Genomic DNA, 18,237 nt, shown 5'->3' on the forward strand with positions numbered 1-18,237 from the left:
TTCACTGACCAAAGGACCTGAATGATCTGGGAGGAAAAAGGTCTTTTCTTCCCTCCAGCTCTACCATCTCTTCTGCTGGAGCCTGGTGGAGTGGATGTCCCCAGCCTCCTCCTTACCACCTCAGGAGAACCACATTTAATACATTCCTCAGGGCTTGCTGTTGCTTCTCAAAAGCTGCTGGCACTGTCTGGCTTCAGGTGGCTTTTCTATACTGCAGCCTGTCAGATTAGATGAATGTCACAGGTTCTTCTGATCCTTAAATCCCTGAATGGAAAAGTTAGAGGACATCAGCCCCTCGTGGCCTCTTCTCTTCATCCTCTTTCCGCCTCATCCTCACCTGAAGTTGTGTTTGTTTTCCTCCTCTGCCCAAGCTTGGCACAGTGTGAGCTTAAAACACCCCACAACCCCAAACTGCATTGGAGGCTCCATCCCAGACCCTTAACCCCCCAAAATGCCCTTCAGAGTCTCTCCTAGATCCTTAACCTTCTTAAAACCTGCCAGAAGATACATCCCAAACTCTTAACCCCCACCCCAAATTCATCAGAGACTCTTATCTCAGATCTTTAACCCCCACCCCCAACATGCTGGAGACTCTGTCACAGATGTTTCATACCCCACAAAACCCTCTGGAAGCTTCATCCCAGGTCCTTAAACCTCTGCAAATGCCCCAGAGGCTCCACCCGAGGTGTTCTGACTCCCCAAAACCCTGTGGAGGCTCCATCCCAGACCTTTAGCCCTCTCAAAAAGCCATCAGAGGCTTCATTCCAGACCCTTCCTTTGGGAGCACAGAATCACAGAATCACCAGGGTTGGAAGAGACCTCAAAGATCATCAAGTCCAACCTGTCACCACAGACCTCATGGCTAGACCATGGCACCAAGTGCCACGTCCAATCCCCTCTTGAACACCTCCAGGGATGCTGACTCCACCACCTCCCTGGGCAGCACATTCCAATGGCTAACAACTCTCTCAGTGAAGAACTTTCTCCTCACCTCCAGCCTAAACCTCCCCTGGTGCAGCTTGAGCAACTCTCAACTTCGCTGCTTTCCACACGCCTTGGGGTTCCTCAGTCCTCCTCCTCTTCCTCCTCCTCCTCTTCCTCCTCCTCTTCTTCCTCCTCCTCCTCTTCCTCCTCCTCCTTGGAGCTGCTGTGGTCACTAACTCCCCAAGAGGCTGCTTCCCCCCCCCTCCCACTTGTCTGGGTCTCCACGTCCATGACTGTTTGGCCCTCCCTCAGCAGCAGGCGAGAGATAAAGCGGCGCTGGCCGAGTGCAGTCCGGGATGCTGGGCTGGGAAGCCTGGATCACCACCACTTCCAGGTGGGAATGATGGATTTGGGGCCAGGAGAAAGGGATGAATATCCACCACATGCTTTTGGAAGCAGCTGACTGCTGGGGGCTGGGAGTTGGGCACCTGTGATCTTCTCTGCACCTTTAAAGCTGGAGCTGGTAGCAGTGGGAGAAGAGGAGGGACTGAGGGGATCCAAGGAGATGGAGCCTTAAGCGTCCCCAGGCTGAGGGTTGCTGGATCCTCTTGGAGAAACTCCTCCCGGAGGAACTTCTTTGGTAGGATCTCATGGAGATGGAGGAATGCTCAGCCCAGAAATATCCAAAACTGGGCTTGGAGAACCAGTGGGAACTATGTGGGGAGTGTAGTCACTGGTCCCTGCTGCAGGGGGACACCCGTGCTTCAACTGGGAGGGAGCTGCTGAGGTCAGTAGGATCATCCTGGTTTATACCCATCTGGTAGAGCAAGCAGCAGCAGAGTTGGTTTGTCACCTTCTCTTCCTGCTCTCCTTCTCAACCCTCTGACACATCCCCAAATCCTGCGTTGTCCACCCTGAGGAGCAGGTTCTGGGATGCCTGAGGGCTTCATGGCTTCAGCTGCACATCTTGGAGACGGGTTCTCAGCCCTCCCTGAGGTGGTGATGTTTACTGAGCCAGAAAGAATGGGTGAGCAACCTGGAGAGGTTGAGAGGGATGAAGTGAGGGTGGGAGGTCTGATGGTGTCCTTACCAGTGTTGGGTGTCACCAAGGAGAAGCTTTGTGTCTTTGGGAGTTCAGCCCAGGCCCAATTTGTTTAGCAATGGGGCCAAGGGGTGTCACAAGGACCCTTGGTGCTCCTGAGCAGTGGTTGCTGCTTTCAAGGAAGCATCCCAAGAAGCTGCTTGCACATTGACTGAGGGGAATGCCTGGGCCAGAAGGTCCAGGTCCTGTTTGGACCTTGAAGTTGATTCTTTGTTGGTTCTGTGTGGGGATGGTGTGGACTGGGTCTGTGGGTCTTGGACCAGCAAAGCTCCTTTCCAGCCTCTCCACCCTCGGGAGCTCATTCAGGTGTTAGACTCTTTGGGATGGACAACATCTAGGCTTACATGGTGCCTGCTGAGATGGCCAGGAAGGTGTGAGCTGGGCAGGTGTGTGAGAAGGGAGGTCACAGCGTCTCAGAGTGATCTGCAGGTGGAGCCAAGGTGGTCTGTTTCCAGGGGAGCCATTTGTGCTGCCCATGGTGGTGGATGGAGCTGATCCCAACCTGTGCCACCAACCTTGGATGACACTGATGGACCCCATGGCTGGGACCAGCAGTGGGGGTGTCCCAGTGGGTTTGATGGCCTGGGAGGTGATGGAGGTCCAGGATGGGCTGTCTCAGGGCCAGCAGCATGATGTCCCCAGAGGGTTTGGTGGGCTGTAGGGGTGGTGGGAGTCCAGAATGGACTCTTCCAGTGGCTGACAGTTGACTATCCTCAGGGTGTTTCATGGGCTGGGGGTGATGAGATTCCAGGGTAGACTGTTCCAGGGCCAGCAGTGTGATGTCCCCTGTGGGTCTGATGGTTTAGGGGGTGATGGGGTTCCAGGCTGGGCTGTCTCAGAGCCAGCAGTGTGATGTCCCCTGTGGGTTTGATGTGCTGGGGGGACTCCAGGCTGGGCTATCCAGGGGCCAGCATGGGTTTGGGGGTGATGTGGGCTCCAGGAGGGACTGCCCGAGTGGGTAGCAGCATGCTGTCCCCAGTGGGTTTGATGGGCTGGTGGGCAGCGGGGGACCAGGGTGTGCTGCCCCCAGTGGGTTTGATGTGCTGGGGGTTCATGGGACTCCCAGCTGGGCTATCCCAGGAGCAGCAGTTTGATGTCCCCGGTTTGTTTGATGGGCTGGTGGGCAGTGTGGGTCCAGGATGTGCTGCACCCAGTGGGTTTGACGGTCTGGGGGGTGCGGGGGGGTGGTGGTGGTGGTGAGGGGGTGATGAGGCTCCAGGGTGGGCTATCCCAGAGCCCGCCGTGTGCCGCCCCCAGTTGGTTCGATGTCCTGGTGGGTGCCGGGGTCTGCCGGCTGTGCTCTCCCTCTGGGTGCGGGGCAGAGCAGCAGCAGCCTCGGGCAGCCGCGGGCGCGATCGCAATGGTGGCTGCTGGCTGCTGCCGGCGGTGCCGGCGGTGCTGGTGTGGTCATTATCTGGGGAGCGGATGCCCAGTGGCTCTGTGGGGACCACTAATGGGCCGATTCCATTTCCAGTGGATGACGCCACTGGGGCCGCGCGTTAAGAGCCGCAGCTCCGGGAAGGGGAGCAGCAGAAGCCGGGGGGGGAGCGATGCGAGCGGGCAGCCACCAACCCCCCCCCCCACCCCAGCCCCCCAGCCCCCACACGCCACCAGCGACCACCACCGGTTTGCATCCACCGCCACCTCCAACTGGTGGGAAACCCACCCGGGACATTACGGAGGAGCCGGGGTGGGGGACACGGGTGGGGTCCCGGCTCCATGCCCACCCCCCTCGGTCCTTCCTAAAGCGAAACCTACCCACCCCTACACCAACCCTGGGCTCCGCGCTCCGGGGGCGGATGGAGCGGAGGAGGAGGAGGAGGAGGAGGGGTGAGTCCGCCCGGGGAGGCTGCGGGATGGGGACACGCGTGGGGCTGGGCACGGAGAGGGTGGGGGGTGATGAGGGGATGGGGGTGAGGAGAGCTGCACGGGGAGCGAATGCGAAGTGGGGATGGGGGAGGTTGGAAGGGGGGGTCCTGGCCATGCGCGGGGGCGGCGGGGGGGGGGAGTGCTGAGGGAATGGGAATAGTAGACACGCGTGGGGGGGTGTCTGTGTTGGGGTGACGGGGGTCCCTGGATGTGCACAGGCTGTGAGTGTGGAGTGACGCTGGGGTACGTGGGGACGGGGGTCCTGGACACGGATGGGAGGGATCTGTGCCGAGGGGCTGGGAGTCCGTGGATCTGCACGGGATGTGGATCTGCTGGGGTACGTGGAAATGTGGGTCCTGAACACGTGTGGGGTGTGTGCCGAGGAGCTCGGGGTCCTGGACGTGCGCTGGGTGTGTGCCGAGGGGATGGGGCTCCGTGGGTCTGCACGGGATGTGAGTGGAGAGTGATGCTGGGGTACGTGGGGAGAGGGGCTCCTGGGCACGTGGGGGGTGGCTGTGTGGGGGTCCCGGCCATGGGTGGGGGCGGTGCCGAGGGGATTGGGGTCTGTAGATCTGCACGGGAGGTGGATCTGCTGGGCTAGGTGGGGGAGTGGGTCCAGGACACGTGTGGGGGGTGTGCTGCAGGCTTGGGGTCCTGGGCACACGTGGGGTGCCTGCTGAGGAGACTGGGGTCCTGGGCACGAGTCAGGGGTCTGTGGCAAGGGGACAGGGGACCGTGGATCTGCACAGGATGTGAGTGTGGGGTGATGCTGGGCTGCTTGGGGATGGGGGTCCTGGAAATGCGTGGGGTCTGTGCTGAGGAGGTGGGGGGGGTCCGTGGATCTGCATGGGTTGTGAGTGCAGGGTGATGCTGGGGGATGTGGGGCTGGGGGTCTCAGACATGCATGGGGCGGGCATGGCAAAGCTATGGGGGTCCTGGACACGGGTGGACTGTGTGCTGAGGGGAGTGGGGGTCCTGGACACGGGTGGGGTGTCTGTGTGGAGGGGATGGGGGTCCCAGACACGCATGGGGTCTTTGCTGAGCAGATGGGGATCCTGGACACGAGTGGGATGCCTGTGTGGAAGGGACTAAGGTCCTGGACACACATGGGGTGTGCACGGTGGGGCTGGGGGCAGGTGTGGGTCAGTCCCGGGTGGGCTGCGTGCACAGTGGAGCACATGAGTGGGCTGCACACCCGGTGCTGCGTGGGCTGTGTGAGAGTGAGGCTGGGGGCTGGATCCAGATTCACTCGTGGGCCATGTCACATGGAGCTCTGGAGGGGCCAGTATCTTGTCACCACCCCACAGCAGCTGAGATAGGGCCAGGGGAGCCCCTCTGGAGGGAAAAAGCTCCTTTTGTCCCACCTGGGCCCCCCACTGCAGCCCCCTCCAGCCTGTAAATCATTGGCTTTTACCACCCCTCCTCTGGCCCCATTATCACACCAGTTTATGGGTCTGAGGCTGCTGGTGGCCATAAAGCTCTCCCAGCTTGCAGGGCTGGCAAGGTGGGTGAGGAGGAGGAGAAGGAGGCTGGGGATGTGCTGCCCTGGTCCCCCCCCCACTCTCCCTGCCCCTGCTGCACAGGTAGGTAGGGAGGGGTCCAGCAGTGTGGCTCAGGGGTGCTGGAACCAGTGGGGGCTGGGATATGGACTGGTTGTAGCCCCAGGATGTGGACTGGCTGCATCCCCAGGATGGGACTGGTTGTGCAGCCAGGATTGGGTTGGAGCAGGAGGGGCTGGGAGAGAGTGGTGAGGACTGGGCTCCTCCAGGAGGGGGGTAGCAGGACTGTGATCCTAGCTGTGGTCGTTCTGTCCCTCTTCTCCCCATCCCATTGGACTGGAGGACCCACAGATCCCTCTGGCTTATGTCCTCTTGGGCCCCAGAGGAGCCTGGGGACCCCTGCTCCTGTGGATTCTGGCCCAGGAGCATTCAGACCCCATTTCAGTGCTGGGAGTCCTCCCAGAACCATTCTTGCCCAGGATGCTGTGTCCAAGCTCTGGACCCAGCTCTTGGCTGCCCTATTGCCAGCTCCCCTCTCTGCTGTCCCCTGGGTTCAGCTTCCTCTTCTGTGTCCCTTGTCATCTCCATCTCCTCCTGCCTAAGCATGGTGCATGGGGCTTCTCATGTCTCCTGAGCTCCATCCAGGGCTTGCAGGGAGGACTGGGTGTAGCTGAGCTGGGTCTGCCCTCTGGTTGCTCTTGATCTCCTCAGTTCCATGGCTCCATGATGGTGAGACCATCCTCTGCCTCAGGCTGTCCCCTTTGAGTCACACCTTGGTTCAAGCCCCATGGGAGTCTTGTTGGTCAAGTCCTAATGCCAAATCCTGGTGCACAGGTTAGAGGGGATGGGCACCCAAAGGTGATGTGCAAATCAGCATCCTCTCCTCAACCATCCCACCACAAGGTGGAACCTGGGTCATGAGGGACATGGGCACCCCCCAAAGCTGCCTCTGCTCCCCTCTGCACGGCCCTCACTGCAGGCTGAGATGTCTCTTAGTGCTTTGGGGATGTGGGTGGGCTTCAGGTCACCGGTGTGTGAGACCTTCCCAGCTGAGGAGCTCGATGGCAGCAGACAGCAGCTCACGAGGGGCTGTTTGCCACCATGGTCCATTCTCATGCCAGCAGTGTGCTCACAAAGCCTTCCCTGGCTCACCCTTGCCCTCCTAACTCCCCCTGGGGTCTCATGGTGGTCCAAATCATGGAATTGTCAGGGTTGGAAGGGACCTCAAGGCTCAGCCAGTTCCAACCCCCCTGCCATGGGCAGGGACACCTCACACCACAGCAGGTTGCTCACAGCCACATCCAGCCTGGCTTTAAAAACCTCCAGGGATGAGGCTTCCACCACCACCTCCCTGGGCAACCTGTGCCAGTGTCTCACCACCCTCCTGGGGAAGAACTTCTTCCTAACATTCAATCTCAATCTACCCACTTCCATTATTTTCCCACTGCCCCTAGTCCTATCATTCCCTGGCACCCTAATCAACAAAGGATGGCCCAGGACAGTAACTCATTGGCAGTCTGCATCTCCCCAGAGAGTGGAGTGACCCTCTCACTTGAGATTGCCCCGAGTGTGTGCTCCATGGGCCAGAAAATCCCAAACCCATGCAGCTCAGCTGCCTATTCCCTTCCGGGGAGGGGGATGGGAGCCACCGGATCTTCCTTGAGCAGTCAAAGTGAGTTGCCTTTGCTTTCTCCTGCTCCTCAAGGTCAGCCCAGCTCATGAAAATCAATCTCCCCTCGGCCTCTCTCTGCTGCATGAGCAGATTCTACCTGTGGCCCTTCACCTACTTGAAAGCTTTGGCCGCCGCCGGCTGCCGGCAGCGTTGGTGAGGAGCTTCCGATGGGAACGGAGCCTTCCTGCGGCCCCGGCCACCCCGACAGCCTCTCTGTCACTGGGGGATGGCTGCCTGGGGCTGCCAGAGGAGAGGATGGCTTTGTCCTGGGCAGACAGGGATCTGAGGTGGAACTTTGGAGGTGCTGTGGGAAGCTTTTCACTAGAGGCTGCCATGGGATGAGTTCATAGCACAACTTCCATCCTGTGGAGCTCCTGGGCAGCTCCCTTTGGCAGGCAGCAGGAGTGGGAAGCTTCTTTCCCTCTCCCTCCTAAGAATCCCAGCATGGTGGGGGTTGGAAGGGACCTCTGGAGATCACCCAGTCCAACCCCTCTGCTAAAGCAGGGGCACCCACAGCAGCTTGCCCAGGATCACAATGGCCAGGTGGGGTTGGAAGCTCCCCAGAGAAGCAGACTCCACAACCTCTCTGGGCAGCCTCACGTTCAACCTAAACCTTCTCTGGGGCAACTTGAGGCTGTTTCCTTTTGTCCTGTCACTTGTTCCTTGGGAGAAGAGGCCAACCCCACCTGGGTCTAACCTCCTTGCAGGGAGCTGCAGATAGCCAGAAGGTCTCCCCTCAGCCTCCTTTTCTCCAGGCTGAACAAACCTCAGCTGCTCCTCCCCAGCCCTGTGCTCCAGACCCTTTCCCAGCTTTGTTTCCCTTCTCTGGACCTGCTCCAGTCCCTCAATGTCCTCCTTGGAATGAGGGGCCCAGCACTGACCCTAGGATTCAAGATGTGACCTGGTCACCTCCCTGACACCTCTGATGGTCCTGACCTTACCTCTGGTTGCAGCACCCTCAGGGAGCAGTGTTTCCTCAAAACATCACCCATCAGCATGGCAGCTTCTGTGCAAGAAGCAAGATAGTGCTTGCTCCAGGGACAGGGAAGGCAGTGGGAGTCCATCCAATGGTGCAAGGGGTGGAAAATCCTCTGGAAGGCCACAAAAAGCTCAAAAGCAGGGGGAGATGCTGTGCCTACCTGCTTTCAGGGACAGGTCTCACAGCCCTTTCCTTTAGACTATGTCTCCTCAGGCTCAGAAGTTCATTCACAGATCATAGAATGGTTTGGGTTGGGAGGAACCTTAAAGATCATCTAGTTCCAAGCCCTCTGCCATGGGCAGGGACACCTTCCACCAGCCCAGGTTGCTCACAGCCTCATCCAGCCTGGCCTTGAACACCTCCAGAAGGGAGCATCCACAACCTCCTTGGGCAACCTGTTCCAACGTCTCAGCCTCCTTCCCTCAGCTTCCTCAGGTTCTTTCAGCCTGGCTGAGGGAAACCACTTCACGAGGAGTTCTTCAGCCAGTCTTTGCTCCCCAGTTTGTGTGGCTGGATCCATTCTAACCTTTTCTCTGTCCCTCCCACCCCCACCCCCCTGCCCCATCCTTTAGGATTTGTAGATGTTCCCTGAGGCCGCGGGCTGCCCTGGCTCCTGGCGATGCAGCTCTCTTCCAGCGCGGCTGAGCTCAGCTGTGACGAGACGATGGAGCCCCCCTCGGAGGACTTCCAGCAGGTCCTGTCCATCGACCAGATCCGCTCCATCCGTGCCAGCAACAACTACGTGGAGCGCCCGGCCGGCTGCTGCCCGCAGACCCGCTCCAACCCTTCCCTGGCCCAGCCGCCTCCCAAACAGGAGTGGTCCCAGGACCGCCTGGCGTCTTCCACCTTCCAGGACCTGCACCTCAGCCACCAGATGCCACCTTTGCGACAACACATGAGCCATTCCAGCACGGCCAGCTCGGTCTCCCAAAGCACCACCACCTCCGACCAACGGCTCCTCAGCAGCCTCACCCCTTCCCACTCCGGCCATTCCCTCATCCGGACGCAACCGCGGGCGGGGGAGCCGAAAGCCGAGGAGTCGCCGCTGAAAGGGGTGCCGGAGAAGCCCTCCCTGCAGGGCGGCCACCACCTCCTGCTGTGCGAGGAGTGCGGGCGCTGCAAGTGCGCCCGCTGCACGGCCGCCCGCAGCCTGCCCTCCTGCTGGCTCTGCAACCAGCGCTGCCTCTGCTCCCCCGAGAGCCTGCTCGACTACGGGACGTGCCTGTGCTGCGTCAAGGGCCTCTTCTACCACTGCTCCACCGACGACGAGGACACCTGCGCCGACGACCCCTGCTCCTGCGGGCCGGGCTCCTGCTGCGCCCGCTGGGCTGCCATGAGCTTCCTCTCCCTCCTCATGCCCTGCCTCTGCTGCTACTTTCCTACCTTGGGCTGCCTCAAACTGTGCCAGCGGGGTTATGACGGTCTCAAGCGCCCCGGCTGCCGCTGCCAGAGCCACACCAACACGGTCTGCAGGAAGATCTCCTCCTCCGGCAGCACGCCTTTCCCCAAGACGCTGGACAAGCCGGTATGACCCTGCCAGGGAGGAGAAGGCGGCTTTCCTCCTCTTCCTCCCCCTCTCCATCCCTCTCCTTCAGCTCCCTCCGCTCTGCAGCGCTCGCCCACTCCCCACCACCACCCCCGATTCACCCGCCTCATCCCCGCCGGGGTCCTCTAACCTCTGGGCACACCAAGGTGGCAGGGTGACCAGGGCAGCTGGCACCGAGCTGGTAGGGAATGGTGGTTTTGCACACGTGGGTGAGGGACCAGGAGAGGCAGAGAGAGTTGCTGGTGCCCTCCCCAGTGGAGAAGGGTGGCTTAGAGGGTCCTCAGAGCTCTGTTCTCAGAGGGTTTTAGGAGCTGCTGTTGCCCCCACGGTGTGGTTCTTCCCAGTGAGAGAAAGAGGCAGGTCACAGATGCACAGAATGATTTGGATTGGAAGGGACCTTAAAGATCATCTAGTTCCAACCCTCCCTGCTATGGGTAGGGACACCTTCCACTAGAGCAGGTTGCTCCAGGCCTCATCTGAGCTGACTCCGAACACCTCCAGGGAGGGGGCATCCATGACCTGCCTGGCAAACCTGTTCCAGTGTCTCACCAGGTCAACAAGAGTCAACCTCACAGCTGTGCACAAGTCCTCCAGCAGCCAGACCTTCTTCTCTCTCTCTTTATATCTCCTCAGCACTTTTCTCCTCTGACATGGCCATAGGGTCTTGGGGTGCTGTGAAGTCCCGTTGGTGGCAGGGGCTTCTCTCTGGGCTTGGAAGCAGCTGGGAGAAGCAAAACGATCTTCCAGAGGAGGTGGCATCATATTTTTTCTGTCTGCAAGAGGAAGGGAAGGTGTGGGAAGCTTCAGAAACCTTCTGGCAGGGGAAGGAGCTGTCGGAGGCAGCCCAGCCCACTCGCTTCTGCCCAACTGCAGCGAGGGAAAGGTCCCCTCTGGGACTTGGCTGAGCAAAAGAAGGTGGTTTGGAATCACCATTCATTTCTCCATGCCTTCAAGGGCTGCCTCCAAGAGCACGACCACCCTGGCCAGGATGGGAGCTGCCACCCATCTCTATCCCACCACCAAACAGATGCCACCAGCAGCAGCTCTGTGCTTCAGCCCCGATCTGATACCTTCCACCAGCACTGAATTCACTTGAAAGGGAACCAGCCCAAACCCACCTGCCAGCAGCTGCCCCTCCACTGCTCTCCCCATCACTCAACACCAAGCCTGGGGCACTCCCTGCTGCTGGGGACCCTCTGCAGCTCCTGCTTGGGGCTGAAGGGAACCAGAGAGCCAGAAGGAGATGTTGAAAGATGGGGCTCAACCTTCCCTCCCTGCAGAAGCTGCTTTTGTGTCTGCACCCTGTGTTCCTTGCACCACCAAGGTATCCCAGCACCACCACCGAGCCCTGCTGGCAATGCTGAGGGCATCCAGCAAGCTGGAGATGGGTCTGAGCCAAGCCCTGGGGTTGGGCCATCTGCAGAGCAGAAGGAGACCTGAATCAGGGTCAGTCCTTCGTGGCTTCCATGCTGTGGTGATAATAAGCCCATCCCCAGGTGGTGAGGAGCTCCTCCTGCTGCTGGGCTCAGCCTCAGCTCCACTTACAGGTGCGTGGTGCCAGCTCTCAGTGGTGACCCTGCTGACATCACCTGGAGCTGGAATGATGTCCCCAGTGCCCAGCTCTGCCAGCCTGTCTTCCTTGGCTCAGAGGGGACCCAAACCGTGAACCTGTGGTTCCTTGTGAAAGGGGAGATGAAACTCATCCCTGGTGTGATGCTGGTGGCTGGGGCATGGAGTCACAGAATAGTTCAGGCTGGAAGAGACCTGCACCTTGCTGTGATGATAAGAAGCCCATCCCTAGTCGGTGGGGAGCTCCTTCTGGTGCTGGGCTCAGCCTCATCTCCACTTGCAGATGCTTGGTGGTGACTCTGTAGACATCTCTTGGAGCTGGGATGATGTCCCCAGTGCCCAGCTCTGCCGACCTGTCCTTGTGAGGGGTGTGAGAGCAGAGGGAAGCAAATGGCTCCCCCTGGACAAATATATGCAATGTGTTCTTTGGCTTGCTCCACGACCCTGCCACGTGGGGCTGGTCATCACCTTCCATCCACCACCTCTTCAGGTAGAGTCCTGTGGATCTCTGTAGGGCTATGGGTAGGACAAGCAGGGCTCTTGCTAATCATCCTCCTGATAGGGCTGTGATGGGTGCCAGGTGCAAGGCTTGGCCTCCTGACCCACTGGCACATGCTAGGGGGTGATGATTCCCCAGTTTGGTTATCCCTCATCCCAGACCTTTCACTCCCAGGTGGTTGGGAGAAGGTTTGGAAGTCGCCCTGCTTGGCAGAGAAGGGTAGGGAGTGCTGGAAGGGGTGAGGCAGGAGGAGCCTCTCGTGGTGGGATTCCTCTTTCTGCATGTTGCTGTCTCAGAGCTGTGGCTGATCCAGGCTCCCTCTGTTGCGGGGAGAAGCAGCTCCAGGGAGTGATTCATCCTGCTCAAAAACATCCTCCATTGACTCATCTCCTGGCGGTGCCTGACTTCCTTGGCTCAGAGGGACCCAAACCTTCAACTCATGGTTCCTGTGGAAGGGGAGATGAATCCCATCCCTGCTGTGACGCTCTCACCTGGGGCATGGAGTCATAGAATAGTTTAGGTTGGAAGAGACTTCTAAGATCATCAAGTCCAGCCCTTAACCTAGCACTGACAGGGTGACATCAACCATGCTCCTCAGCACCACATCTCCAGGGCTTTGAGAGCCCTCTAGGGATGGGGACTCCACCACTGCCCTGGGCAGAGCATTATGGATATGATCAAAGCCCTCATCCTGATTTCACCTAGATGCAAGGGTGGAAAAGTGCTGCTGGGCCAAGAGTGGAGACCCCAGTTCCATAAGCTGTGAAGGATTTGGGGTGAGGTTTTTGGGTCACAGTGAGGATCTCCTGGCACTGAGAAGGGAGAAGGGCCATATCTGTGTGGTTGGCTAGCCAGGGACTCTGGAGTCATGGAGTTGTTTGGGTTGGAGAAGACCCTCTAGGATCATCAGGCCCAGCCATCAACCTAGCACCACCATGGCCATCAAACTGTGTCTGGGAGTGCCATGCCCACGTGTTTCTTGAACACCTCCAAGGATGGTGACTCCACAGGACAATTACCTTCTCAGAGGATGCCCAGTGGGGGGTGGGGTGTCTGTCCCCCCATAAGATCTGTCTGTGCCCCTCTGGCAGCAGTAACAACCTCCCCCAACATTTTTACCTAAATGCCAACCATTTCTTGCCTCCTGCTTCCAACAATGTCTGGGGGAGAAGCTTCCACCAAGAGGACCCTTCCTTCATTTCCTCTTCTACTGGTGCTGATTAAACTCCTTCCTCCCAAACCATGTAAAGATTTCTTTGAAGGGGGTGGAGGTGGGGATGGGGGAGAAAAGGTCCCTTTTACAGTGGGGATTTGAGGGACTCCCTTGATGGAGGATGTGAAATGGCTCATTGAAACCCTCTGAAGAAAAATCATCTACTGAGCAGAACCTTCCAACTTGCTCCACTTTGATTTGATTTGATCCAATCTTTTCTCCCTCCCCACCTCTCCCCCCAGCCCCCAACCCCCTTTCCTCCTCCTTTCTCAACGGCTCCTGCTTGTAAATTTAGTTACCACCTCGGTAGCTCTGCAATTCATTGCTTCCTCTCCTGATGGTGGAATGACTCAACATGTGAAGCTTCATCATTTTCACGGCCTCCTGAAAGTCATGCAAGCAATGGGGTGACCTCCCCCAGGTGCTGGAGCTGTGGGATGAGGAAATGGTTGTCCATGGATCAAGGCCCCTCAGTTTAGGAAGGATGTTGAGCTGCTGGAAGGTGTCCAGAGAAGGGCAACAAAGCTGGGGAGGGGTCTGGAGCACAGCCCTGTGAGGAGAGGCTGAGGGAGCTGGGGTTGCTTAGCCTGGAGAAGAGGAGGCTCAGGGGAGACCTTCTTGCTCTCTACAACTCCCTGAAGGGAGGCTGTAGCCAGGTGGGGGTTGGTCTCTTCTCCCAGGCAAGCAGCACCAGAACAAGAGGACACAGTCTCAAGCTGTGCCAGGGGAAGTTTAGGCTGGAGGTTAGGAAGAAATTCTACACAGAGAGAGAGATTGGCCATGGGAATGTGCTGCCCAGGGAGGTGGTGGAGTCACCATCCCTGGAGGTGTTTGGGAGGAGACTTGACAGGGTGCTTGGTGCCATGGTTTAGTTGATTAGATGGTGCTGGATGATAGGTTGGACTCAATGATCTCAAAGGTCTCTTCCAACCTGGTTTGTTCTATTCTATTCTATTCTATTCTATTCTATTCTATTCTATTCTATTCTATTCTATTCTATTCTATTCTATTCTATTCTATTCTATTCTATTCTATTCTATTCTATTCTATTCTATTCTATTCTATTCTATCTCTCCCTGGAGCCAGGAGGAGAAGCTCTGAGCTGCTCCTGCAGCTTATTTACCTTCAGTCTTTGGCAGGAGACCAGGACCTCTGCCAGGAGCCTTCTACCTAATGGGCTTTTTTCTGGGTCACTGGAGAAGTCCTGTTCCTCCCAGGGAATGGTGCCACAGCCTGGGTGAGGAGCCCAGCCAGGTCTCCTGATTGTCTCATCTCCAAGAAACGGCAAGCCTCAGATGTGTGCTTTGTGAAATGAGGGACACGGAGAAGGGAGTTGGAGAGGAGGAGAGACCCAGAGGGAGCAGAAGGGAAGAAGAACCCCAAATGGGCTCCAAGGGCTGAAAGACCAGTGCAGGGCTTTGGTCTTACTGTGTTGGGGGCAACAATGCTCATCAGTATCTAAAGGGCAGATAACAAGAGGATGGGGCCAGGCTATTCTCAGTGGTGCCCAGGGACAGGACAAGGGGCAATGGACACAAACTGGAGCCCAGGAGGTTCCACCTGAACAGGAGGAGAAACTTCTTTGGTGTGAGGGTGCTGGAGCCCTGGAGCAGGCTGCCCAGAGAGGTTGTGGAGTCTCCTTCTCTGCAGAGCTTCCAACCCCAGCTGGCCATTGTGATCCTGGGCAAGCTGCTGTGGGGACCCTGCTTGAGCTGAGGTGTTGGACTGGATGAGGTCCCTTCCAACCTCCACCACGCTGGGATTCTGGGGTTCTGTGACCAAGCAAAACCACATCCAGGCCACAGAGTTGCATGTCTGGAGAAGTTTACATCCTGATTGTGGGAATAGGTGGCTTCACATGGGGTTCCAACTGCTTCCAACCCCATTTGGTGGGACCTCAGCTCCTTGCTTTCAGCAGAAACCATCCAGAAGCTCACTAAGGAGGCTCTCTGAGCTCATCTGGTGTCAGGATGGCTGTGAGCAGCCTCCCAAAATTCTCCTGAGCTGTTCCTAACCTCTTCAGAGCAGACCCATCCTGCTCCCTCCTCTTCTCCAAGTGCCAGATGCTTTGGTTTCCCTGCAAGGCCTCCAAGTTTGGTTGGGGTTGTGAGCCCCTTTCCTGCCTCACCCAGCAATGAGTCAGCTCACATCTGCTCCACATGTTTGCTTGCAGCTGCTCAGGCTGGCAGCTTGGGTTTCTCTCTGTCCTGACGTGTCTTCTTTGGTTTTCTTCTGAGAGAGTCACACGTTGGCTCCTTTGTTTCCCCTGCACCCCCTCCTTTGCCAGGAGCCATGTGAAGCTGTGGGGCAGGTTTAGGCAGAGCAGAGAGAGACTCAAGGTGCCAAAGGAGCTGCTGAGCAGGACCTGAGCTCCTCCTGTTCTGCTCCTCCTGCAGGAACATCCATTTCCCCCCCAGGCCTCCAAATCCCCATCCACACAAGAGGTGGTCCTTGCTTTCACCAAGCTTGGTCTCACTTCCTTCTTTCCCTACTGGCAAATGTCTGGTTGGCCCCAGCACCAGTGAGGAGGGGTTTCTAGGGACCAAGGTGGTGTCTTCCTCCCCAGCCAGCTCTCCAGCCATCCTGGTGAAAGGGCAGACGTGGTCCTTGGATGCTGTCCACCCATTCCTGAGAAACATCAGTGCCACCAAGAACCTCAAAGAACAAGGGGGACTCAACTCTCAAATCCCACAAAATGCCATTGGGTTGCCCTTTCCTCCTCCCCATGAAGCCAGAGCCTGAGGGACAAGTCCCATTAACCCACAGATGCCAAAAGAGAGAGTGACAGCTCATGGCTGGCTGCTTTGGAGCAATAAAGATGGATGAGAGGTGGAATGGGAGGAGCTGCTGACAGGTTTGCAGGGCAGGGCTGCACAGGGCAGGAGATGCCATACCCCAAACCTCCTGCTGCCAGCACCTGCTTGCTTAGTTTGGTCTCTGTCTCTTGGCTGTTTTGAGCCTGGAGCAAGCTTGAAGGTCCTCACATAGTGGAAGGTCTGTGAGAAGAATAGCTGAGGGATGTACCCACACCCCAAAGCTCTTCCTTGGTCTTTAACAGCACACATTTCAGGCTTGTCTGCACCAAGGAGCCCACAGAGCCCAGGTCTATGGATGCTTGCAGCAGCTGGAGGCTGCTGGTCAGCATCTGGTCCACAGGGGCCAAAGCAGAGCTGTGATCTCTCTGGGCTTGGTCTGCTTCAGAGTGGTTCTCAGTGGGCATCAGGATCTCCTGTGGACTCTTTCTCCCAGAGCACAGGTTGGGATCAGGTGTGGGTGAGATCTGTTATCCTGCTTGGGGTGATGCTGCAGAGGAATCCCATGAGGGTCTAATCCAGGGAAGCTGGAAGGGTCCTCTTGGAGGGGGACTCCAGGCAGGAGGGAAATGTTGGATGGATAGGGAGAGGTCACATGTGTCCATGGGGCAGAGGGAACATTGAGGGCTGGGTGAAGGGATGCAACATGAGGTGTCTTGTTGGATGTCCCTCCTGCTGCACCTCCCTGCAGCACCCCAAAGGGCTTCATCATGGGAAGGACCAAACCCAGCCTGATGAACTGGGCTGGGTGTTGGGAGAGAAGGTTTCTCACCCCCTTGCATCATCAGGTGGGAGGTGTGTGGTCAGCCTGGAGCTGCCGTGACCGGCTCAGCCGCTCTACCCCACCAGACCCCTTTTCCCCTTCCCTCTCTCACCCCATCCCAGCACTTCCTTCTGCAGCCTCTTGCCTTCCCAGATGCCCTTAGCAGAAAGTTCTCCTGAGAAGATGAATCACCCTTGGCTTCCAAGGAGAGCCTCAGTGCAAGGACTGAAGATTCTCCACTGAGCTGGTCCAGAGGCGTCCCTGTACACTGTGTAAAGAGCTCCCTCCTGGCTGTCTTCACTTGGGTTCCTTCTTCTGAGGTCCACCAGATGTTTAGAACCTGCTGGCTGGATTTTGACAAATGCTCTTGTACCTTTCAAGGGGGGAAAAAAAAAGCAAACAAGCCAACAAACAGAATGAGAACCACCAACCCCTCCCCCTCCCCCCCAACCCCAAAGTATTTATTTGAAGAGTTTATTTTAAAGATAAGGAAAAAAAAAAACCCCACCCAATAATACTAATAATAATTATTATTGTTAATAATAACCTATTTATTTTAAGGCACCCTCCTCTGTTTGGTTTCTCTCCTCTTGCAAAGCTCTCAACTGCTCCACGAAGATCTGCTGAGGTGACAGAAGGAATCCCACGGGTGGCTTCCCGAGCCCCACGTAGAGCAACTACTCAATAAAAATATCTATGGGTTTTGAACAGGTCTCCTCCTTCTCTTCCTTCATACAGTCAGGCTATGCATAGGGTTGGCAGGGACCTTCTCCAGCCCCTAGGTGAGGAGCTGACCACCTGCTGGAAAGCAGTTCCACGCAGAAGGACCTGGGAGTGCTGGTGGACCGCAAATTCACCGCGAGCAGCAGTGTGACCTTTGTGGGCAAGAAGGACAAAGGTCTCCTGAGAGGCATTCAGAAGAGCGTGGCCAGCAGGGCAAGGGAGGGTCCCTGCCTCTCCACTCTGCCCTGGTCAGGCCACAGCAGTCCTGTTCTGGGCTCCCCAGATCCAGAGAGACAGGGAACTACTGGAGAGAGTCCAGCGGAAGCTGGGAAGGTGCTGAGGGGCCTGGAGCATCTCTGTGAGGAGCAAAGGCTTAGAGAGAGCCCTGGGGCTGGGGAGCCTGGAGAAGAGCAGCCTGAGGGAGCTCAATTATTAGTAAGAGCTAAAGGGTGGGGGGGCAAGAGGATGGGGCCAGACTCTTCTCAGTGGTGCCCAGGGACAGGACAAGGGGCAATGGGCACAAAGTGGAACCCAGGAGGTTCCACCTGAACAGAAAGAGAAACTTCGGTGTGAGGCTGCTGGAGCCCTGCAGCAGGCTGCCCAGAGAGGTTGTGGAGTCTCCTTCTCTGGAGAGCTTCCAAACCCTCCTGGCCATTGTGATCCTGGGCAAGCTGCTGTGGCTGCCCCTGCCTGAGCAGGGTGTTGGACTGGATGATCTCCAGACGTCCCTTCCAACCCCCATCCTTCCAGGATCTTGTGATTCACAGCAGCCAGACCGTGGCTCAGCCTCCTGTTTCGGCTGTGGGGCTCTGTGTGGCTGGGCTGCTGCTGGCCTGAGCTGAGTGTTGGGGAATAATTTTTAGCTCTGTGAGGTCTCTCCTCTCCTGATGCTGATGGAAGACCTCAGAAATCCCTGTGTGTGCTTTTCTGCTGCAGCTCTCCCAGATGCCTGAGGAGAGGTCCACTTCTGTGGCCAAATAGGGAGTGACTGAGGTAGGAAATCCCTGAGAACCTTGGGGACTTCAGTAACTCCAAGACATTCTCTTCAGCACCTTTGGAGCCTCCA

The 18,237-nt window shown here is 57.5% G+C and overlaps 1 protein-coding gene across 2 annotated transcripts; it reads left to right on the top strand.

The window, feature by feature from the left end:
- The first annotated feature begins 1,248 nt into the window (after positions 1–1,248).
- On the top strand, positions 1,249–17,156 carry SPRY3 (sprouty RTK signaling antagonist 3). Of its 2 annotated transcripts, none has more exons than XM_068151912.1 (2): positions 1,249–1,318; positions 8,618–17,156. In XM_068151912.1, the coding sequence occupies exon 2, from the start codon at positions 8,665–8,667 to the stop codon at positions 9,574–9,576; it is 912 nt and encodes a 303-aa protein (XP_068008013.1). In that variant the 5' UTR covers positions 1,249–1,318; positions 8,618–8,664; the 3' UTR covers positions 9,577–17,156. The 2 variants fall into 2 exon arrangements, with proteins under 2 accessions (XP_068008013.1, XP_068008012.1); XM_068151911.1 differs by lacking the exon at positions 1,249–1,318 and adding an exon at positions 3,327–3,856.
- Positions 17,157–18,237: the final 1,081 nt, after the last annotated feature.

Source organism: Melanerpes formicivorus, unplaced genomic scaffold (genome assembly GCF_026170545.1).
Source record: "Melanerpes formicivorus ecotype bairdi unplaced genomic scaffold, bMelFor1.0.p_v2 SCAF_22, whole genome shotgun sequence".
Classification (NCBI taxonomy): Eukaryota; Metazoa; Chordata; class Aves; order Piciformes; family Picidae; genus Melanerpes; species Melanerpes formicivorus.